Genomic DNA, 24,887 nt, shown 5'->3' on the forward strand with positions numbered 1-24,887 from the left:
AGCATTATTTCCTGCTCATCCAAGATTACTAAGCCAGACATCCGATTCCTTGAGTTTTCAATGGAAAGCAAGTTACTGTTATTAGCTTTTGTGTATTATTTCTTTCCACATGCAACGCTCCTGTTATACATTAGAAGCAGGGTTGAAATAAATATTGCACACCCATAACTATCCATTGATAGGACAAACGTTGGTGGCGAGTTAATAACTTATAAGAAACTGGAGCATTCTATGTTCACTACCTGCATTGCAAAAGTCTCCATTGGAAATAATATCATTTTCGGGAACATGTTTCGAGTTCTAGCTTTTAAATTGAAATCTGAATCTTTGCAAATCATACACATCCTTAAACAACTTGATTGAGGAGCAAAACTCTGGAGGACTTTGGAACATATATCCATTCTCACTGAGAATATTTAAGAAAATGATAGCCCAGCCGGTGTGGCTCAATGATTGAGCGTCAACCCATGAACCAAGAGGTCACAGTTCAATTCCCCATCAGGACACACACCCATGTTGCAAGCTGGATCCCCAGTAGGGGGAGTGCAGGAGGCAGCCAATCAATGATTCTCTCATTGATGTTTCTCTCTCTCTCTCCCTCTCCCTTCCTCTCTGAAATCAAGAAAAACATATGTTTTAAAAAAGAAAATTATAATATTCACTTTCCAGAGAGATTGCATATGTGTGAAACCACAATGTTCAGTTTATTCAGCAGAGCAGCAGTCAATTAATAAGGGGTTGAGTATTCAACATTTAAATGATAAGCTATAATATTTATAAGAATCATGTGTGCCCTTCTGCTTAGGGGCTTAATGGAGTTCATTACCCTTAACTCATCTCTAAAAGCTGTGCTGAATTAAATGAGGCCCATTGGCTAAGCCTTCTTCCCTCATCATTAGCTACCACGGCAATTAACCAGATGCCGGGGTGGGAAAGCCGAGAAATGGCCTTTTGGAATTCATTCTGGACTCACGTTGTTCAGGTAGATTATGAGACCGTCAAGGGGCAGCAAAGTTAACAATATGTGCAGCTATGAGGAACCTGATATTCCTCTTGTGCACACTATTGTGTTTGTCCATCAATATGATTTGGTCGCCCTCTGACCCATCTGAACATTGCTTGCTGGTGTTCACAAGAGAAAACAGAAAAAGAAAAAGAAGGAAATGGGTCATTTAGAAAATAGGCTACATAAGGACCAAATAGAGAATAAAGTATTTGAGTTTCCCACCTATATCCCAACCCCCAGGCCTCCCTCCCAGGACTGTCACATACCTTGCTGTCCCACTCTATTATTTTTTTTAAGTCCATTACAGTGGAGAGAAAAATGCTGATGCCAGATCTTACTTATGTGTATTTGCTATCATTTCTATTAATATGACCTCCATTTGGCATGAAAAGGGAGTTAAATGTCACAGTAATCTGCTGGAAAGTGTAGGCAGGTGGTCAGGGACAAAACCACCGAAAACACAGCATGTCGGACGAGGGACCCGTTGGCCCACCAGGCAGGGACCACACTTGGAAGAAATAACTGCCAGGTTAGTATTTTCCAGCTGAGCTCAGCTCTGCTCACTGCCTGGGACCCCTGCTGCCTGTTATTATTGCTTCCAGCAGGGGGCAAGCAAGAGCAGGAGGAGGACAGATGGAAATGGAGACCCGAGGAAGTGAGAAACCAGGTGGGGTGTAGAGCCCAGAAGCTCCCAGAGGAAAAGGTGGCCGCCACGCAGCCATCTCATGTGAGGGCCAGTGTCCTCATCAAATGGGAAAGCACTGCCTGTGAGGCAGGATGCGGGGGTCAGGAGTGAGCCTCTAGTCTAGGGACTGCTCTACAAATGCACAGTAAATAACACAGCATCCTGCTCCACAAGACCGACAAACAGGGGAGATTTCAATGTGAACTTCAGGGAGCGATCCTTCTTCTCCAAAACTAAGGAAACTCATGCCATAAATAACGGCATCTACTTTTTAAATATATTTCTATTGATTTCAGAGAGGAAGGGAGAGGGAGAGAGAGATAGAAACAGCAATGATGAGAGAGAATCACTGATTGGCTGCCTCCTGCATGGCCCCCATCCCCTCTACTGGGGACCAAGAATGCAACCCAGGCCCTTGACTGAATCGAACCTGGGCCCCTTCAGTCCACAGGCCAACGCTCAATCCACTGAGCCAAACCAGCTGGGGCAATAACAGCATCTATTGACTGAAATGATTTTCAGTGTTATCAACTTAATTAAATACACTATATGAAGCAACAGCATGACTTACGAAGGTATTCAAGCTAGCAATCAACAATGGCGGCTACATTTTCTTTCCTGTAAGCCAGCAGTTCTCAACCTGTGGGTCGCGACCCCTTTGGGGGTCGAATGACCCTTTCACAGGGATCGTCTGAGACCATCGGAAAACACATAATTACATATTGTTTTTGTGATTAATCACTATGCTTTAATTATGTTCAATTTGTAACAATGAAAATACATCCTGCCTATCAGATATTTACATTACGATTCATAACAGTAGCAAAATTACAGTTATGAAGTAGCAACGAAAATAATTTTATGGTTGGGGGTCACCACAACATGAGGAACTGTATTAAAGGGTCGTGGCATTAGGAAGGTTGAGAACCACTGCTGTAAGCTGTAAGAAATAAAGATGTACCAATCTATTAAAGGAGTAGTTTACAGTACACACATGCTGTTCAATGAAAAACAAAGCACAGCATTTTTTATTGTTTAAATTCTGCTAACTTAACTCCCCAGCAACCCCACCTCATTTATTTCCTTGTAAGTCCTTAGAAGAATTTCTGCAATTAATCTGGACAGAGGTGAGAATCAAAGAGACTATATCATGTTCCAGTTTCTGTTTTAAACTCGGTCTTCCCCCCTCCCCATTTCTCCTCCCCAGAGCCTGAAATCTAGCACTTGTCTAGTCAAATGAGCTCAATACTATCTCACCGTCCAATACGAATATGCTTCCTACTAGAAAGGTTTGCAAGCTTTCTTAAGACCCAACAAAATATCTTCACACACAACCCTTCAATCTGAGATTTTTTTTTAATGTCCAATTTAACTCTTTGGGATAATTCAGTATGAAATTATTCAGTGTGAAAATCATTTTTACACAATAGCTGTAAGTTTCAGCACTCTAATCTAATGCCTGCTGGCACAGCCTCCCTGTCACTACACAGGAGGTGACTCAGAATATATTTAGAAACGACACGAGTTCCCAGACATCTGGTATTTAATTTGCAGGGAGCGAGCCTGCCCTGATGGGTAAACATCGCACCACCAGAGCAGCAACATTCCCGTCCTGAGACACATACAGTCTGTGAGGGGCTGCACCCACCTAAATCGCCGTCTCCCCAGGGCACCTCAAGCCAGCCACTCTCGAGGTAAATCCGACTCATAGCTCCTTTCTTATCAGCATAAAAAAGTAAGTGCCTTGTCAGGTGCTGGTTCTATTCGGCCATTTTAAGGAACTCTAAGCTCCTTGTAACATGACCTTCCTCCTCTGAAAAGCAAAACAGCTTTGGGAAGTGTGACTTACTTTCAAAATGGCCTCCCAATTACCACTCCTCTCTGAGAAACTGCTGGTCCTAACCTTACTGATTCTCCTTAGAGGGTGCACCCTGCAAGAAATAAAGGTCTTGCATTTAGATCTCTGCCCCTGGCTGTGATGAAACCAGTTCACTATTTAGGGACTCTGACTTCTCCCCACCTGAGCCCCACCCTAGAGATGGGGTGTAGACATGCTGAAGAGGCTAGGAGCAGTGATACCTGCATAAAGGAAGCAGGGTGCCAACTCCGAATACATTTTATAGCTCCTTATGCTACAGAATATTACATCAACCATCTTCTTCATAACGGACATCGGGCCCCAATTGCACAGATTCTTGTTAAGACTCTGTGTAATTTCATGTTATCTTTCTTTAAAAAAAAATATTTTTATTGACTTCAGAGAGGAAGGGAGATGGAGAGAGAGAAACATCAGTGATGAGAGAGAATCATTGACTGGCTGCCTCCTGCACACCCCACACTGGGGATCAAGCCAGCAACCTGGGCATGTGCCCTGACCAGGAATCCAACCCTGACCTCCTGGTTCATAGGTCGATGCCCAACCACTGAGCCAGGCTGGTCGGGCTCATATTAGCGTTCTTAAAGGAGATCCCTATACAGTGGGGCCTTGACTTACGAGTGTCCCGACTAACGAGTATTTCGAGATACGATTTTTGCTTTGAGTTGCGAGCTAAAATTCGGGTTACGAGCCAGCTTCAGATACCCCACCGCTAGTTGGCGCAGTGAACGCCACAACATCAGCCCAGCATCACGTGTCTCACTCGTTCACTTTTTGATTTGACATACGAGTAATTTGAATTACGAGCTCCATCACGGAACGAATGAAACTCGTAAATCAAGGCCTCACTGTATATGGATCAGCTGCAGGCTCAACCACTTTCGGCTCATCCGTACTCACAGGTTTACAGAATAATAAGTTTTTCAGACACTTTTCAGACAATAGTGCTGAATAGAGTCTTGGGCAGGTGACTCATTACTGATCTTTGGTGCCGTGGACACGGCTCGCTGGCCATCATCAAACAGACCTGAGTTCCAGGTCCCCACAGAGATGAGTTATGTGGCCTTTGGTAGTTACTTAATCTTTTGAGCCTGTTTTCTCCGCAGTAGAGACGGAAGGTCTACCTACAGCAGAGGGTTGTCGTGAGTCTGAAGTAGTTTGCAGCCTACCAAAACACACAATGTGTGACAATGCAATCCACCTTCCATTTTCAACAGCGACTTCCAGAAATCTGCACAAGTTTTTGTCTACATCTTCTCAACAGAAGACAGAGGAGCTTGACTTACTTAAGATAATGAAGCCTTAGCTCATCATTCCTCTTGACTTTGTATCTGTAGGAGATATAGATAGGAAATGGCCAAAAGTCAGGGACAATGATCACATCCACATAGATAACTCTCTAGTCCAGTGGTCGCCACCTTTTGGACCTCACGGACCACTAGTGGTCCGTGGACCACCACTGGTTGGTGACTGCTGCTCTAATCCACAGCTCTTCCCTGGCCTCTCTCACCGATTTTAGTGCCGAATTTTAAAACTGACATTCACCTGGATATTTTGCTGGCATCTCAATCCATTTCTGAAAGCAAATGCATCACCTTTCTCTCTACACCAACTACTCCTTTTGGCTTCTCTGGCTCTACACAGTATGACCATACCCTCTGTCACCTGGCACGAAGAATATAGCCTTAAATTCAAGCACAGTCATTTTCAGGGAAACGTAAAGATATTGACGATGTCATGTGCTTCCTTGCAAGGAGGCAGCGATTATTGGCCTAGGAACTCCTGTTAGTCCTTTATTTTTCATGAGTCCACATCCTCCTCAGCCCAGTCCTTGCATCTCGCTACACCCACCCACGTGCATCCTTCCTAGTCCCATCGATATAAGTATCCACTTGTTGGTCACCCCAAGTTATATCTCCAGACCAGCTCTCTCCTCTGAATTCCAGACTTGTGTTTCCAGCTCTAAACTTGTGTTTCCACATAGAAACAGGAAAGCCAACTTCACATGTCCGATGCTGAACCCTTGTTGCGACTCTCCTAAATCTCCCTCCTTTCAGCACAGGGCACCCCCACTCCTCCAGGGGCTTCAAGGCCCAAACCTTGTGTAACCGCTAATTTTCCCGTTTCTCATACCCCAGTGAATCCTTCTGCCTTTGCCATTCACACATGACCCTGACATGTCAATCGACTGAACGATGGAACAACCAGCAGAACAACCGGTCGCTATCTGCCATTCACACATGACCCTGACTTTGGTTATCATCTCACTAGAGGCCTGGTGCATGAAAATTCATGCACTCGGGGGTGTCCCTCAACCCAGCTTGCACCCTCTCGCAGTCCAGGACCCCTCGGAGGATGTCCGACTGATTGCTTAGGCCTGCTCCTCGGGGGATTGGGCCTAAGCTGGCAGTAAGACATCCCTCTGGCAGCCTAAGAGCCCTTAGAGGATGTCCAACTAATGGCTTAGGCCCAATCCTCCTGGGGAGCAGGCCTAAGCCATTAGTCAGACATCCTTAGCACTGCCATGGAGGTGGGAGAGGCTCAAGAGGGCACAGGCCTGGCTGAGAGACACCCCCCCCCCACCGTGTACAAATTTCATGCACCGGGCCTCTAGTTTTATAATAATTTATAAATAGTTTTCAGACTCCAACCATTACACAGTAAATATAGCTCTTACAGTTTTGGAGGAAGTAGGGTGTCATTTTTACCTCTGAATCTTCATTTCCAACCTTTAAGTCTACCATCGACCACACTGGTGTCCTACTACACTGCTGCTACCCTCGCTCAAGCCACCACTACCCCCCCCACCGCGACCTATTGCAAAGGCCTCCTGGCTGGTCTGTGTGTCTGCACCCATGCCCTTCCATCAGTCTGTCCTGAGCGCAGGAGCCAGAAAGAATCCAGTGGTCTGTCTACTCACCCAGAGTAAAATCCACAGTCCCTGTCATGCCCATCAGGGGTCTCCCCTGGATCCAGGTTCTACCTCTCCCTCCCTCCATCTCCCAGGCTCAGCTGCCCCTGCCTCTCTGCTTTTCCTCAAACACACCATATACCCTTCTGTTCACTCTGACACACACACACACACACACACACACACACGCTTCCTCCCTGACTTCCGGTCTCCACTGAAATACCACCTTCTGTGAAGTCCTCCCTGGCCCTACCTGTCATCTTCAGCAAGATGCAGCGACTGTCCAGATTGCTTTTCACCTATTTGTTTCCAGTGGTAGATATCATAGGGTCATTGTTTAATGTCACAAAATACAACTCTACAACATTTTAAATGCTACTATATAGTATACTAGAGGCCCAGTGTATGAATTCGTGCACAGTGGGGCCCCTCGGCCTTGTCTGCACCCTCTCGCAATCTGGGACCCCTAGGGGGATGTCAGAGAGCTGGTTTCGGCCCAATCCCACAGGCCAAGTCAAGGGACCCACTGGTGCACGAATTCGTGGGGACATGGGAGGTTGGCCAGCCAGGGAGGAACCGTGGGAGGGCTCCAGAGCATGTCCGGCCTGTCTCACTCAGTCCGGATTGTCTGGACCCCAGCAGCAAGCTAAACTACCGGTTGGCGTGTCTGCCCCCTGGTGGTCAGTACACATCATAGCAACTGGTCGACCTGTCGACCAGTCAACTGTCTGTCTCCTGGTGGTCAGTGCATGTCATAGTGAGTGTTTGAGCAGCCTTAGCATATCATTAGCATATTACACTTTGATTGGTTAAACTGATAACCAGACGACTGGACACTTAGCTTATTAGGCTTTTATTATATAGGATATTTCATTCTATATACTGATTGAGTTTATCCCCTATTAAATGATGTGTAGGCACCTTTCAGTTTTAGGGAATCAACACTATTTCTTATATATAGAATGTGTCTAATTATCAGCTTAATGTAAATTCTAAAAATTTTGATATATGCCATCCAATTACCTCCAGCAAGACTGGGCCTGTTTACATTCTCACTAAAAGTGCTGGGAAAATTTGAAACGAAAGCTAAAGAAAGTTTGCTAAGTTTTCCTTTTTTTAATTTTAAATCAAAGCATGGGACATTTTTACAATAATTTCACTATATTTAAACCATATCAAAGAAGATCGTGTAAACCTATATTATCTTTACACAAAATTAGATTTTTCACAGAATGTTATAGTTTATTTCCAACTTCCTCTGGAATCTATCTTGCTTGAAGATATGTGAGTCTTCTCTAGGTGAACTAATGTGCTGTTATTTTAATTTTTTTATCACCTCATCCAACTCTGTGACGTTGCTCAGACCTGTGGTCATGTGCATATTTAGATGATTGATCTTCATTTCAGGAGGGACAGAAAGCTCTTTATTCTACACAAACTGATTTCCCAACTTCCTTCTTGGCTTAAGGACCTTGAGACTATTCATACTGTTTCCCAGAACCCAGCACAGTGCCCAGGACACAGTAAGACCTCAATAAACACCTGCTGAATTGTTAAATTGTCTTCTTTATAGTTAACCACCTTTTATCTAAGCTAATTTGTTCTTTCTAGTAATCTTTACTGATAATTGCATGACTAAAAAGTAACTTAAAGGCCCTGGCTGGTGTGGCTCAGTTGGTTGAACATCTCCTGGTGCACCAAAAGGTCACTGGTTCGCTTCCCAGACAAGGCACATGTGCAGGTTGTGGGTCTGGTCCCCCGTCAGGGTGCATATGGGAGGCAATTGATTGATGTTTCTCTCTCAGATGGGTTTCTCTTTCTCCCTCCCTTCCTCTCTCTCTAAAATCAATGAAAACATATATTTTTAAAAAGTAATTAAAAGGACATGTAATTTGAGGTGAGGAAAAAGAATCAATTGCTTCCTTGGTCTTTTAAAGAAATGATAGTATTTTATTCTAGTTAAAAACATGCTCATATACTTTTAAATCCTATATAATAAAACCCTAACATGCCAATCAAGTGAACGATGGAACAACCAGCAGAACAACCGGTCGCTATGACGCACACTGACCACCAGGGGGCAGATGCTCAATGCAGGAGCTGCCTCCTTGTGGTCAATGCGCTCCCACAGGGGGAGCACTGCTCAGCCAGAGCCAGGCTCACGGCTGGCGAGTGCAGCGGCGGTGGTGGGAGCCTCTCCCACCTCCGCTGCAGGTGGCTGGTAAGGAGCGAGGGGTCCCAGACTGCGAGAGCCCTGGACTGCGAGAGGGATGTCTGACTGCTGGCTATCCCCCGAGGGGTCCCAGACCGCAAGAGGGTGCAGGCCTGGCTGAGAGACCATCCCCCCCATGCACAAATTTCATGCACCGGGCCTCTAGTTTTATAATAATTTATAAATAGTTTTCAGACTCCAACCATTACACAGTAAATATAGCTCTTACAGTTTTGGAGGAAGTAGGGTGTCATTTTTACCTCTGAATCTTCATTTCCAACCTTTAAGTCTACCATCGACCACACTGGTGTCCTACTAGAATGAATACTTAGGTTGGCCTTTCCAACGTCAATTTCCTCACCTAGTTCCTCTTGGGTACTGTGCCCATTCTCCTGGATACTGTTCATGTTTTTCTATTGTGAAAACTAGTAAGTTTATGTCAGAGCACTTTAAAAAGTTCTATTCGTGTTCTTGCCCACATCACCCTAGTACAGTGGTTGGCAAACTGCGGCTCGCAAGCCACATGCAGCTCTTTGGCCCCTTGAGTGTGGCTCTTCCACAAAATACCGACTTCTGCGCATGGGCCACGAAGTTTCAATTGCACTGTACGTGCGCGCCCGCACGTGGTATTTTGTGGAAGAGCCACACTCAATGGGGCCAAAGAGCCGCATGTGGCTTGTGAGCCGCAGTTTGCCAAGCCGCAGTTTGCCAACCACTGCCTTAGTATGTTCTGGACCAATTTATTATTTATTTATTTAAAAGTAAATATTTTTATTGCTTTCAGAGAGGAATGGAGAGAGAGGAACATCAATGATGAGAGAGAATCATGGATCGGCTGCCTCCTGCACGCTCCCCACTGGGGATGGAGCCCGCAACCTCGGCATGTGCCCTGACCTCCTGATTCATAGGTCGATGCTCAACCACTGAGCCAGGCCAGCCGGTCTCCGATCCAATTTAAATGATTCAAGATTTCCATATTGAATTGCTTGTAAATGGTCCTTTCCTGCTTAACAGCACCTTTCCTTGTCTCCACGCCTCCTAGAAACACCTGCCGAAACAGAAAGGCGAGCAGCCCAGGGGCTGTAAGTCTGACACGCAAACTGCACGCGCAGGTGCGTTTCCCACACTAGCTGGGGCCGGGTGCGCCCGCAGCACTGAGCCTTGCGTCTCAGCATCTGCCCCTGGAAGGCAACCCCAGGGGAAGTTAGTTTTGCAAACATAGCTCCACAGAGTTTATTTCAGGAGCCAACAGACCGCCGTGGCTGCCACTAACCTTGACTGGTCAGGAGGCCCCAGCTAGCGTGTCGTTTGGAGGCACCTTCTTCTCCCCTCTCCAGCCTTCTTTTCGGGGGGCTCTGCTGAAGGCGGCCCCTTTCCCCAGCAGCATCCCCAGGCATCGCGTGCTGGGCGCGTGTCCGCCACAACCCGGCGGCATAGGAGCAGGTGCCCCAGCCGTGAGCAATGCCCGCGGCGGATGCTGGCTCCTGTTTCCTTCCCTGGGACTGTCACAGGCCCTGCGTGTCACTGGAGAAGGGCCTGACATTGAACTCTGTGCAGAACGGCTGGGAGGTGCGGGGTGGGGGAAGGGCCAGACCTGCAGGACCATTTTCTATTTTTAAAGCTGCAGCCGGAAGTATTTAACTATTCTGTGATACAGCAAGTAAAAACGTGTCCATGTGCCTTTCCTGGTCGGAAACTGAATAGAAGCGAGAGCTGTCTTTCAAACATGAATTATGTGCACATCAGTGTGGCGTAAAGTGGCCGGTGGATGCAGCTCCAGACAGCACTTCGCAGCCAGAAAGCTCAGAGGCCCTCAGCACACAGCTCCTTTCTCCTTCCTCCTCGGGAATAAAGTGTCTGTGATCCGGGTCAGCTGGCCGCTGGCTCCCGCTTCACCTGGTGAGGATCTAAGTTTAGAATTGGCTGCCCTACAAGATCACAGTCGCTTTTTTTTTTTTTAATTTTTTTTTTCTAGGCACAGCTCATGCTTGTGTTTTTTCTGGAGGTCACTGCTAGACCAAAAGGCGTCAGCAGGCAGTGTAAGTGCAGCTGAGATTTTCCACCCTAAAAGGCAGAGGGAGAGCAGCTGGGGAGAGGGGAGGAAAAACCAAACATGTGGCTGGCGTGCTTGGCTGGCACGGGAACTTGACCCTGTCCATGGCCGAGTGGAGCATGACGGGGCTGCGAGGATTAACTGAGCTGGTGATCCCGGCACACGGCACTCACCGCCGAGACCTGCCCTGGTGAAAAACGGCCACGGATCCTGTGACCCACCTTTATTCTTTTAATCACTGTTTGTTAGACTCTACCTTCTGTGGGCATATACGGGGGGAGGGGGAGGGAAATATTACTGGGGTATTGTCTTCAGAGAACAAGCAGGAGAAAAGAACATTTTGTGAGTAAAATTATTTCCCATGCACTTCCTACCATAGTGGATTGCCAATATTTACCTCCAAGTTATCCCTAATGAATACCAAGAATATCCTTTCCTTATCTTGAATTAAGTTCCAAATGATTTTGAATTACGTTCTAATCCTCCAAACTCTGTGACCCAGGAGGGGGCAGTATCTTAATCTCAGCTCAGTTTCCTTTCCTATAAAATGAGGAGCCCAGAAATTGTGGTTCATCCAGATGATAATATGCCCATGGCTAGACCTCCTTAAGCAACAGGAATTTTTCAGCTCCATTATAATCTTACTAGAGGCCCGGTGCACGAAATTCATGCACTCAGGGGGTCGGTGGTCCCCCAGCCTGGCCTGTGCCCTCTCACAATGTGGGAGCCCCACGACCGGTGGCCCCAAAGAGGTAGGCCCCGCCCACCCATCCAGGGCTCCTCGATGGATTGCTCCAAAAAGGTAGGCCGGAGTTTATAAATAGTTTTCAGACTCCAACCATTACACAGTAAATATAGCTCTTACAGTTTTGGAGGAAGTAGGGTGTCATTTTTACCTCTGAATCTTCATTTCCAACCTTTAAGTCTACCATCGACCACACTGGTGTCCTACTAGAATGAATACTTAGGTTGGCCTTTCCAACGTCAATTTCCTCACCTAGTTCCTCTTGGGTACTGTGCCCATTCTCCTGGATACTGTTCATGTTTTTCTATTGTGAAAACTAGTAAGTTTATGTCAGAGCACTTTAAAAAGTTCTATTCGTGTTCTTGCCCACATCACCCTAGTACAGTGGTTGGCAAACTGCGGCTCGCAAGCCACAAGGTAGGCCGGAGCCAGGGGTCCCGCCTCCACGGCACGCACAGCCATCTTGTGATGGTGTGAGGGCATCACGACATGATGGTGTGAGGACCACTTAGGCTTTTATTAGTAAGACTAGAGGCCCGGTGCATGAAAATTCATGCACTGGAGGGGGGGGGGTCCCTCTGCCTGGCCTGCCCCCTCTCACAGTCCGGGAGCCCTCAGGGGTGGTAGGCGACCCAGCAATCAGGGGAAGTGACGCCCCATCACACCTTTGCTGCTACCACTGCTGGCAGCGCAAGCCTCGGCCGGCCCTGGTTACCTGAGCCTCGGCCGGCCCTGGTTGCCTGAGCCTCAGACCGACCTGGGCGGCTGCGCAGCCGCCATCCGAGGCTTGCCTGAGCCTCAGTCAGTGGGGTGTTCAGGAGGACCCGAGGCCCCCGGCGGGGCTGAGGGACTCCGGAGGCAGGCGCTCCATTGTGGGTGCTGCCATCTTGTGAGGGTGTGATGGTCAATTTGCATATTCCCTCTTTATTAGATAGAATGAGACAAGCATTGTAAAAGCAGTCCATCACTGACAAAACTTTATGTGGTGCATGTCTGTAATCATTCCTTCTCTCAATAAAGAAATCACAGTTTAAAATAAATAAATAAATAAATAAATACATACATACATACATACATACATACATACATAAATACATAAATAAAATGAGGAGCCCAGGAGAAGATCCTTCTTTCGGCCTGTACCATTCTTTGGTTTTCAGATCCTATGGCTCACACACAAAGGGCGAGGTGGCATACAAGCTTTAGGCATGTAATGTTACCACAAAGGAGGCCAAACTTCCCAATGGAACCAGCTCAGCCCAGGCTGTCTGCATGGGGCACAGGACCCCAGGGGAAGGTAGAGAAGGCTGAAGGGTGGTCATCACAGGGCCTGCTCAGTCCAGCACGTGCCCATGTGCCCGCTGTCATGCCCACTGCTCCTTGTCCCCCCATGGAGTCCATAAGCGAGTCTGAAGGTCTCCACTAGCCACACAGTCACAGTAAGCACTAATACTTTTATTTAAAATTCTTTGAGTTGTTATACAGTGTTATGTAACTTTCCAATGTACAATATAGTGATTCAACATTTCTATACCTTACACTGACAAACCTATCACAATATTATCGACTCTATTCCCCTCAGAGGGGAGGAGGTGGGGCAATGGGTGATAAAGGTGAAGTCAACACTAATTTTTGTTGGTAAAAAAATTTTCAATTTTAAACTTTTGGATTTTCACTTTTATTTTGCTGTGGTAAACTATAGGAGGATTTATTATAAAAACGGGGACAATTTTGTTCTTAAAACAATTTTGGATGCCTGTGTATAATGCCTGCCTCCTCCACAGAGCTGTGCACTGGGATTGCAGGTACTGAGGACATGCATCTGTGATTTCACACAAAAAATGTTAGTTTAAGGAGTGTGGTCCCTGGGAGCTCCCCTCCTTTGAATGGAGAATTCCCAAGAATACCTCCAGAGGGCTTCCTGTAGTCCGTGGGGTATACATGTGCAGTGCAGTCTGGGAGAAATCCCCGGATTTAGTTTACTGAGCCCTGTGCTGTGCTGGCCAGTGGAGCACACATAACAATTCACCTAAATAATCAGGTGGACTAGTGAGCTAATTCTCTCAGAATGTTTACATGCATCCAAAGCATAAGTCAGTTTTAAAAGTGACTCCATGGCACGGAAGGAAAATGCCATCACAGATAATTTACTAGAAAAAAAAACAAGGAACAAGAGATTGAGTCAACTGAGCATGCTCCCTCCCCTGTGTGATTTCCTAAAAGAATCCACAGGGCAGCGAATGCGGTGGACGGAATCATTTCGTGCTGTGATGGGGTAAGGAAGGATGCCCCAGGGGACCTTGGAGTGCGCAGAGAGCCTGGCCGCTTCCTCAGTGTAAGCACAAGAGTGGACTGGACAAACCGCAGGAGATCGACGGGCCTTCTGAGCAGAAAGAAGTTTAAAAGCCAACCAGGATTAGAGGAAACACCAGGGGAACGAATGAACATTATGTTCCATAGGTGATAAAGGCCTGGGAACGATATGTCAGAGAAGCAGCAGGACATATTCCACAGACGGGAGGTGGCATGCTATTTCTACCCTCGGAGGCTAAGGTAACAGTGCAAAGCCTGAGGGAAGGCGATGGGAAATGGAACAGGATGATTCCGTTCCCCGGAGCCGTCCTATTCCCATTTTAACCAACCCGGAAGTGTCTGAGGACTCGGGGACCTGTGCTTGTCTGGCTACCACTCCGTAGAGAGAAAGGAATGGTAAGACTGTCAGAGAAAAGCAGTGGAAATCCTCAGAGAGATGAAGGGGTTGGGGTCGTCTGTGGGAAAGAAATCCTGATGCCTTTAGATACTTCACAAGGGAAAGCTGGAACTGACGCGGGATTGTGATGCAAATCTACAGAATCATGCAATTGCGCTGAGTGAATAGACTTTTCCAAGAAATCCTTAAAAACCAGAATGTTGGGCCAATCGCCATCCACAGTTTTAACAGGTATATTTGGGACACAGACATAAAATGTAAACTTTTTTTTTAGTTTACACAACCAATCATACACGTCAGGAGTTCACTGCTTCCAAAAGGAAAATTGCCCCATTTTTGTACCTTTGATTCTATGTTATTTAAACAAGTGGGTGGCGTTTAGCTAAACTCATGAGTGAGTAATCCACAGACACAGATTCTTGAAGGTCTATTTCCGAATTTGGGAACTTAGATCATGAAGTTCCTCCACTGTCAGCAAAATATTAAGATGAACAGACCCCTGCTTGGATCTGGGGTGGCAATCTCCCCCACTTATAAACTCTGGAATATTCCAAACATAGAACTACCCACCAACCAGCTTAACAGTTATCAACTCACAGGGAGTCTGGCTTCATCGGCAACCCACCCCCTTCCCTCCCATCCCCGCTCCTAGGATTATTTTGAAGCAAATCTCATTATATAGTTTCATCCATAAACAGTTCAGTATGCATTCTAAAAGATGAGGACTCTTTGTCATCATAACTACAATATGATCATCGCACAAAAGCCATAATTCCAATAGAGCAGCTAATACAGGGTGGACATTTTTCTTTCCCAAAGGGCAGGTCCGTCCATACACTGCTTTCTGTAATTATACCTAAATGGATATCACCCTCAAATCCTTTATCTTGGAGCAAAAGTCTGGGTCTATCCATTTATTTTCTAAAATGTCTTTTAAAAAAATATAAGCTACCCAGCCCTGAAAAAAGGAATGTTCAGTGTTTCTCCATGACCAAGAGCTCACAAAGTACAAGATAAACCTTCGCCTGGCATCATCACAGAGATGTTTTGCTACCTGTGGGCGCTAAACTCCCACCGTCGCTGAGTCCCATCTGGAACTGGCCATTATTCAGCGCTTCGGTCAGCGTTGCCTCGAGTTTCCTTAGGAAGCCACGCGTCTGTGTAACTCTCAAGAATCACTTCTGAGCTCCATTTTTGTACCATTTTATCTTTGATTCTATGTTATTGAAACATGAGTGCCCTGATCTGTTGGCCTAGTGATGGGGACTGAGGCAGATGAGGTCTGGGGGCAAGCCTGACCTCTGACCTCGGTGTCCAGGGGAAATGGAGCAATTGTTCTCTCACAGTTACCCCCTGTTTCAAGGGTCATTCACGGCTTATACAACGGTTGCTGGGAAACCGACAGTGACATCGTGTGGTCCCTGGGAACTCCCCTCTGAGTGGGAGCTGCGTGGTTAGGAGAGGCCACGGGTCTGAAACATCACTACAGAAAACAAACTTGGGATCATTAGAAAACCACACATCTAACATCAGGGCCTAAACGCCGTGGTGAAGGACACTTTATTAGCTTGTACTTTTATTGTAGATACAGAACCAAAAGGTGAGGGGCTCCTATTGAGGGAAATGTACCTGACCCCAATGTCCAGGAAACTTCGCAATGAAGAGTAATTCTCCTTAGCTGGAGCTCACAGGTGATTTCTACCCTACTCGAATGTGTGTTAACATTGAGGGCTAACATCTTCTCAACATGTTAAAATATCTTCTATAACAGCAGTTCTCAACCTGTGGGTCGCGACCCCTTTGGCGGTCGAACGACCCTTTCACAGGGATTGCCTAAGACCATCCTGCATATCAGATATTTACATTATGATTCATAACAGTAGCAACATTACAGTTATGAAGTAGCAACAAAAATAATTTTATGGTTGGGTCACAACATGAGGAACTGTATTTAAAGGGCCAGAAGGTTGAGAACCACTGTTCTATGATGTTATAAAAGAAACAATGTCTATTTTAAACTATACCAAATGACTGAAATGGTTTTTTTAAGAGACACAAATACTAATCTCTATATGTAGGAAGAAAATAATAAAATACAATTTTAATTCAAAGTACCCAAATGCTTAAGTCATGAGACACTAGCATAAATTCTAACTCCTAAGGTATACTCATCTCTCATTGTATAATGAAAGAATAAGGTGGTGGGATATCATTCATTTATTCATTCATTCAGTGTTCATCAGGTGCCAAGTGACATGTCCTGGGGGCACAAAAATGAAAAGAGAATTGCTGCCCACTTGAACCTGAGACTCCAGGGAGGCATTTTAGAATCGCATGGACCTCAATCGCTGTCTAAGTAACCTTTGTACATCTGGGAATCAAAGGTTCTTCCCGTCATGAGGAACCCAGAAATTCCCATCGTGGGGTTACAGCGATGGCCCCATAACTACTACAAAGGTCCATTAAATATCTGATGTACACGCACTTTCACTGCGCACATGGGAAGCAGTGAGCTGTGGTCCTCAGGAAAGAGGACACAACCTTGCCAGAGACAGTGCATTTCCATGACCAAGACTTCTGTGAAGCCCAAAACGTTCTGCGGAAAAGTAGGCAAAACCATTCTGGCTGCCGCCATTCTTCTTACCAGGGTATCTATGAAATCGCTAAGCTAGCGCGTAAGGTGTGAAATTAACGAAAGGCACCAACATGAAAGGTGCCATTGTGAAAGAAAAACAAACAAGGAAGACCTACCCAAAGACATCGATTCTGTTTTTGAAAACAGGACTAGACATCTCTCCAGACTCCTGACAAACGTATATATAGAAGAACTTATATAGTGCATTTAAAAAATCCTAGTTTTATTTTTAGACACAATAGAAATAACATATTTTAAACTCTCATGGATGTGACTTTTAAAAATCAATTTTGTCCAAAAAAACAAAAACAAAAACAAAAATAAATAGATAAATAAATAAATAAAAATCAATTTTACTTGACTTAGCAATTTATCTGCCTTTGACTTAACAAATTTCAGGAAAGCCACTCCATGCAAAATAAGGGTGCAATTAGAAGCCTCAACTCGGCCACAAACCGCCAGAGCTGGGTCTGTATTCTACGTCAGCCAATGCTAAACTTGTTATTTTGGGAAAGTCACTTAATTTCTTGGTGCCTCGATTTCCTTATCTGGAAAATGGGGTAACAACCCCACCTAGTAGGGTGTCTGTGAGAATGAAATGAATTACTAACAAATAAGAACAACGCCTGGTGCACAGTGCTCAATTAACGTTAGTGTTTACGGCATTATTCTTACTCGTATATAATGTAAATAGAAATGTGCTATTCATGCTAACTTTAGCAACTCTTGTCTCTCTGTATAGTAGTTAAATTCAAAAGCAAACTAAAAACTTACAACTTTCAAGTACTTCAGTTACCCGTAAACATCACACCTTTGCATGGTCCATCAGCGGCTCAGTGACGATGGTAAAACAGCTCCCGGTAGCCTGTAACTTCACTGCTTTCTAACCAAAACACAACAGACGAGCCAACAAAAACAGCCCATGATGATGAAGCAACAAAAAACAGACTAGAAGAGTTACAGACTCAGATGATACGTCAACCCTAGCTCATGTGAGTCTACTGGTTGCAAAGAAAGAAATGCTAGTTGATATATAATATGTAATGGACCGGCCATTTTCAGGTAAAAGTCAGAGTTTAGAAAATACTTAAAACATTAGAAATGAAAAATAAAATAAAATAAAGGAAGAAGCCACAAATTTCAAATTAATTGAAAGCACAAAGTCTCTGGAATATTCTTTATTCTTATCAACTTCCCTGGTTCTGGAAGATTGTGTCAGTGGGGATGAAGGAAGAAGATTTGGACAGTTCCCAAGTGAGTTTTGCTGAGTTGAATCAAATTCAACCCAAGCTGAATGTTAGCTGTTTATTGCTAGGTAAATGCCAGTTTAACAGACACAGAACTGATGGCAGTCATTAGATGAGCAATAATGCCCATGTCTTGCACTGAAAATGCTGATAAATTTAATGGTCATTGCCTCTGGGCTTTCCAATGTTGGTGTGAAAGTGGGCCTAATCCAAGCCGTGACTTCATCATGCCCATTTTTCCTCCCAAATTTCTCTTCTGTCCATGTTCATTAAAGTCCAATACCAGCAACAACGTTGAGTCAGAGGTCTGGACCAAGCTCCTGTGTAACAGTTACTAACTGTTCTCCCGACATCCGTTCTGGCCATCATCCAATCCCTTTTCTCTTTATTGATTAAGTGATATGTCTGGGAGTTGCTTCACAATAATCCCCACTGTAACTTTCACAAGTTTGATCATGTGCTTCTGCCAAAGCCAGATCGTGTCTCCCAACAGGACATTATCTTTCTGCTCAATGTATGGGCCAGGATGTTATTTAAGATAGGAGACTTTATGAGAATAGATTTCTTAGAAAGCTAATTCCTCTTGCTAGATTTGGTTTGCTGATATTTTATTTAAGATGTTTGTATCTATATTCATGAGTGAGATTTGATTAATTTTTAAATTCCACTTCCCCTCTTCTTCTCTGAAAGTTATACATCATAATTAGCTTTTAAACACTGTCTGTGCCTAAACTTTTATGCAGATTTGACATTAAGGAGAGCTAAAATAGGATTGGAGCTATAATCTTGTCTTTGTAAGTAGAATCTCTCCAGTGTAAGTTGGGACTGACACGGGCCTTGTCCACCAAGCACAAACTCATTGCTGTGTGGGACGTCGCATGTAAACCACATTTGCATCCACACCTACTTTTGTCCAGAGCACAAAATACAAAAGCTGCCAGTTACTCTCTGCCAATGACCGCTCTAAGGTTCCATATAGGATTGAGGTCTGGAACCTTCTTTGGAGATAAGACCTCACCCCAGTGCAAAGTGTCTTCCTCTAACCGTGGCCATCTCCTTGATAAATCTCATTTTTATCCTACAACCAGGTGAACATCACCCACCTGTGACCCGTCACCTCAGCTAAGGTGGCCCGAACCTCGCCCCAGCCACCACCCTTCTGATACTTTGTCCTCCAACCCTGGGCTCTCAGGAGTGTCCAGATGGCCTGGCCAGGCCCCCTGCTCACCACCAGAAAGCAGTGAGACACATTCTGTGAACCAGGTACACTTAATCAAACACACACAAAGTCTCCCCAGATTGATCTTGGTATAAAATTAGTAAAGGTTAAGCCTTTTGCAGACCCTATGAAGACAAATGATGGGCCAGGATATAATAGGGAGGGAGGAAGAACGACGCTGTAAAATCAGATTTTTCTGAGATAAGATTTAAAAACGTTGGGGAAAAGCTCATCTTAAAAAAGAACGCCTCTGCAAACCATCTGTCGGAAATGTGCAGGCCACGTGGCCAAGAGCTGCGGATGGAACGCTGATAGGTCACAAAGCCTGAATCAGTGTCGCAGAACCAGTGTGAGCAGAGAACGCGGGCTGGGAAGCCCAAGGGCAGCTGCTTAGGCAGCGCGTGAGGGCACCAGGGACTGTCTCCCAGACAGGAAGGCTCACCCTGACGTACATCACTGACGGCACAAGGGATGCTGAGAAAGAAGCATCTGCAGAAGCAAGCTCTTCTTCGGTGACTGCAATGCCCAGGTGTGTGTACAGGTAAAGGTGCCGGAGTCATTAATAACAGAACAGAACAAAATTCAGGTAAAGCGACAGAAATAATAAGGAACTTCCTTGAAAATGCTGAAGGTTATCTACAAAAACGAACAAAAACTTCAGAAAACATTATACTTAAAGGCAAAATGTTCAAAGCTTTCCCTCTGAAAGAAAAAAAAATAGTCATTCAGGAGCAGCACTCTATTTAAAATTGTGCCAAAAATTTTAATCCATAAAATAAAGGAAGAAGAAATAAAAAATAGTATAGCAATTATAAAGGAATAAACACAACTGTCATACTCACAAGTAGTAGGGTTTTCTACCTAAAAACACCCCACAGAACCTACAGATTCTTATTAGAATTAATGAGTTTATTAAAAAGGTTGCTTGGTATACGACTAATATGCAAAAATTAATTGTATTCCTCTATGCCTATGACATACAGGTGGAAACTGAAAAACATTTAACAAGATACTATGTACAGTAGCATAAGACAATTCAGTACTTAGGAATAAATTTAAAAAACATGTAAGTCTCCCCTTAGGGATAATCATAGACATTAAAGAAAACATGTACAAATGGGAAACATAACATAAATGGGAAGGCCAAAGTATTACAAAGATGGAAACTCTTCCTCAAATAAGTGATTACATAATAGGCTCAATGAATTCCAACAAAAACCGAACAGGCGCTTTATGGACCACAGAAGTTGCTTCTAAAATTGATACGTGAAATTTTAAATTACCAAGATAGAAATGACGCTAACTATTGAGAAAGCAGAATTGGGAGGGCTTGCTCTCCCAGGCACCAACACATATTCTAAGGCTGCAGAAACCAGGGAAGGCGAAGGCTGTGGAACTGTAAGGACTCCCATAACAGACCCCACACCAAGCCCCTGCTGGTGCAGAGGGCGCTGCCGTGGCTATGGAATGTAGGGGTGACTTTCCAACAACGGGAGTGAGAAGACTGGCTGCCCACTACTAAAAACGGACTCACACCGCTCAAAAAATCAGTTCTGAGTGAGTAATTTGAAAGGAAAGCTTTAAGAAGAGAATACAGAAAAATACTTTTATTATCTTGAAGTACAGCAGGATTTTTAAGGTAAATTGCACAGTATTAACCAAAATGGAAAAGTTTTCTAAATGTGACTATTTTTAAATTAAGAGCTTCTGTTCACCAAAAGAAAAAGCCATACAAAGTGAAATAGCCACAAAAGATCATTGTCGTTGGTTCTCTAAGTTTCATTCATTGTCTATCTAATTGTTAGCATATATAAATAACTTCTAAAGACCAATGGAAGATCACTCAAAAGAATAGGTGGCAAAATATTTGGCAGGCACATCACGGAAGGGGAAATACAAATGCCCAATAAACATGGGAAAATGGTATTATCAGGGAAGTGAAATTTAAACCATGAGATACGCTTGCATGCCCACCCGATTGGCTACACTGAAGAACACGGACAATCCTGAATATTAGCAACAACGGGCAGTGCCAGGAATTCCCATACACTTCTGTCTCTCCATAGACACGACTGTGATAGAAAACCATGTGGCGCTATCTCAAAAGCAAAGACACGTGTGCTGTGTGGCCCGGCCCCACCACGCCGCAAGCCTTGCAAGGTCATCTCTCCTCACTCTTTATAGCAACGTCATTCGAAACTGCCCCAGATGGGAGCGGAGTTCACAGCACTGCAAATGAAGGAACTCCAGATGCATACAGACAAATCTCTCCATCATGGTGTCCGGGGAACAGAGAAAGTCATGAAAGAATGTGTAGAAACTGATTCAAACCCCACAAAATGTTAAAATAGGCCAAGCCAAACCTTACCCACTGGGGAAGTAGTCATAGGAGTGAAAACCATAAAGAAAGGCAAGACATGATGGCTATACCAGCGAGGCGCCCTGTCGTTGGGCACGGGGCGTGGGCTCTAGGGCTGGGTAGGTTTACCTGGGAAGCTTCTGGGTTCCAAGAATGTTGGCTACTTCTAGACTAGAATGGCAGTTAAGCAGGTTTCTGCTTCACAACTTCTTCCTAAAGCCTGTAAGTGAGTTCTCTCCATTTCTCCCCGATGTAGTTTAGTTCATGGTGAAGAAAATGCTAATTAACACAGAGAGGCCAGCCCAAAAGACTAAAATTGAGGAGGGTGTTAACTGCAAGCAAAGCTCATGGCTCCTCTGACCTGCTACCCTTTATCCTAAGCGGTGGTGTTTGGGAGCCCCCCATCCCCCGCCACGACCTCCCAAATCTGCCGAAGATCTTCTCCCTGCCCTCAGCTCTGCTCGGTTAGAGCTGAGGAGCCCTGTGCACCTCCTGAGTCAGAGTGGAGAGGGGGAGATGTCGGGGGACAGGCCCCAGCGGCCAGGAGAGCGGAACGGCGGGCGATGTGCCCAGGGACCGCTGTGACCCTTGAAGGGAATGAGGAGCATCTGTCCGGGGACCACCGGGCTGTTCCCGAATAGCTGCCCTGATGTGTCCTGGTGACTCATGCCAGCTGTTCCGAGCAGCTGGGCTGAGTAACCGCCATGCTCTGCACTCGGGGAGGCGAGGTGGGTGTGACACATTCACAAAAGGATCTTGGGTTCTCTGTGTAACAGCTTCTCTGGCACAGAAGTGATTCACCAGTAGTCAAAGTAACACGAGAAATCCTCGTGTCCCAGAGCTAAAAGGGGACTTAGTGACCATCTACTTTAGGGACTTACAAATGGCTTCAGCCTGGCCAGTGTGGCTCAGTGGTTGAGCGTCGACCTATAAACCAGGTTACATTTGATTCCCAGTCAGGGCACGTGCCGGGTTGCAGGCTTGGTCCCCAGTGGGGGGCGGGAGGGGAGTGCAGGAGGCAGCCGATCAATTATTTTCTCTCATCATCCATGTCTCTCTCTCTCCCTCTCCCTTCCTCTCTGAATCAATAAAAATATATTCAAAAAACCCAAACACAAATGGCTTCAAAGACTCTGGAGCTGAGAGCTGCCTTGCCATGCGTCAGCCGGGCGTGGCCTCGGTCTTCACAGGGAACGGCCTCCAGCCATCAGCTGTGTACTTAGGCCTCCAGGTCATAAGAAAAGGGCAGAGAGACGCAAAGCCCGCTGGCCCGGCCTCGCGCCTTCGTTTTGCAGATACGGACCCTGATGTGGAGAGAGGGCAGAGGATGTCCTCACAGTCACCAGAGCCTGACCAGCAAAGCAGGCCCGGCCCCAGGTGGTCTGCTTCCTGCCCGCGCTTTTTCCATGCACGACACTGGCACTTAGCGCCCGGGCACTCAGCGCTAGGCCCGTGGCCTGAGGAAGGAAGGCAAGACCAGGGCTAGGGACCGGCCGCGCCTCCATCGCAAGGCGTCCGTAAGGATCAGATGAGTTCATGGCTGTATGTGTTTACAACAGCGAATGAATTGTTTTGGGCTGGTGTTCACTATTCTCATAAAAAGCACACTTTTCTTGTCCTTTTGTTATTTTTTACTCACTTTCTTCACACAATTGTTCCATTTCTACCACCTGCCAGCTTGCAACGTTAAGAGGGCCACAGATCCATACAGGGGGTGACGTGAGCCCCTGTGCCCTCGCCTCTGAGCATGACGGCTGCCAGAGAAAACACGACATGCACCTCGGACAGGGACCCAGTGTAGCCACTTACACATGGTCCTCCTCCTCCCGCGGCTCTGGCCACAGAGGCTTCTTCACCACGAACGTGAGCTTGCGGGAGGGTCTAGCACCACTAACCCTGAGCTCATGGAAGGTTCTAGCCCCACTAACCCTGAGCTCATGGAAGGTTTGTTTTGTTTATTTTATTGATTTCAGAGAGGCAGGGGAAGCAAGAGATAGAAACATCCATGATGAGAGAGAATCATTGATTGGCTGTCTTCTGCATGCCTCCTACTGGAGATCAAGCCCACAACCCGGGCAGGTGCCCTGACCAGGAATTGAACCGTGTTCTCCTATTTCATGGGTCGACACTAAACCATTGAGCCACACTGGTTGGGCCATAACTTCTATTGAAGACTAGGCTAGATGGAGCTACCTTCTGAAAATTCGGGGTCACCGTAGGCCACCGTGTTGCTCAGAAATGCCACTCCCCAGTTTGTGAGGGCTCCACATGGCATTCCCCCACCTTTTAAAAAAAATTTGTTTCTATTGATTTCAGAGAGGAGGGGAGAGGAAGAAAGAGAGAAACATCAATGATGAGAAACAATCATTGATCAGCTCCCACCTGCAGGCCCCACACTGGGGATCGAGCCTGCAGCCCGGGCATGTGCCCTGACCGGGAATGGAACCGTGACCTCCAGGCTCATAGGTCCATGCTCAACTGCTGAGCACTCCAGCCGGCCTGGTTTCCCCTGGGAGACAGTTCTTTGTCCCTCAGCCTGTTCCTGCCTGGCTTTCAGGGGTGACACTCCTCTCTGACTTGAGGTAGAGACTGATGCCTCGTCATGAGCAGTGGAGGAGGAGGGCTCCTCTCACACTTACAGGAACCAGCCCTAATGTCCCTACTGCCTGAGTCATCACTTTGCTCCCGGCGTAATATATGCAGTTCAATGGCCTGTGCAGTTTAACAGTCTCAGACTGGAGAAGACAAAGACATTACCTGTGACTTATCGCATTCTGAACAGATGCTTGGCCACCTTCAGAGCGTCCTTGAGTGGCGGGGGGAGGGTCAGTGCTCCTGCCAGCTCCTGGGGAGACCCTGCGGGCCTGAGCCCAGGGTCCCAGAGGGTGTAAACCAGCGATAGTGTCCCAGGTTGTCCAAAGATGCTATGAAATAACTCTGCGTCCTTATTTCCGGATATAAACCTGCTTATTCAAAAAGATTATGTTTCTCTCTCCACGTGAGGCAAGGAGCTTTCTGTGAGATATGTCCAGGGAAAAGCTGTGTTTTGCTTGCTTCCTGGAGCGACCAGCTGGCAGAAAGGAGCAGAGAAAATCAAGGGAAAAACGCCAAATCCCTAAACTTAGCTCTTCACTGTTAGTGTTGTCATTACAGGTTTTTTGTTTGTTTGGTTTTTTCCTGTCTTCCCTTTTCAGCTGCCACTGATGGAGAGGAGAGGAGAGGAGAACAG

The 24,887-nt window shown here is 45.9% G+C and overlaps 1 protein-coding gene across 3 annotated transcripts in view; it reads right to left on the reverse strand.

The window, feature by feature from the left end:
- ASB5 (ankyrin repeat and SOCS box containing 5) overlaps positions 1-24,887 on the reverse strand; it is a 56,611-nt gene that overhangs the window by 11,658 nt on the left and 20,066 nt on the right. The window contains exon 1 of one of the 3 annotated variants that reach the window (XM_005876292.2): positions 9,964-10,233. The exons of 1 other annotated variant lie outside the window; for it this stretch is intronic. In XM_005876292.2, the coding sequence (XP_005876354.1) occupies positions 9,964-10,087 (124 nt within the window). In that variant the 5' untranslated portion in view covers positions 10,088-10,233. Of the gene's footprint in view, positions 1-3,339; positions 3,478-9,963; positions 10,234-24,887 lie in introns of those variants that run through there. One more of the 3 variants, XM_014547763.1, reaches the window with a different exon arrangement.

This window comes from Myotis brandtii, unplaced genomic scaffold (assembly GCF_000412655.1).
Source record: "Myotis brandtii unplaced genomic scaffold, ASM41265v1 scaffold484, whole genome shotgun sequence".
In the NCBI taxonomy this organism is placed as follows: Eukaryota; Metazoa; Chordata; class Mammalia; order Chiroptera; family Vespertilionidae; genus Myotis; species Myotis brandtii.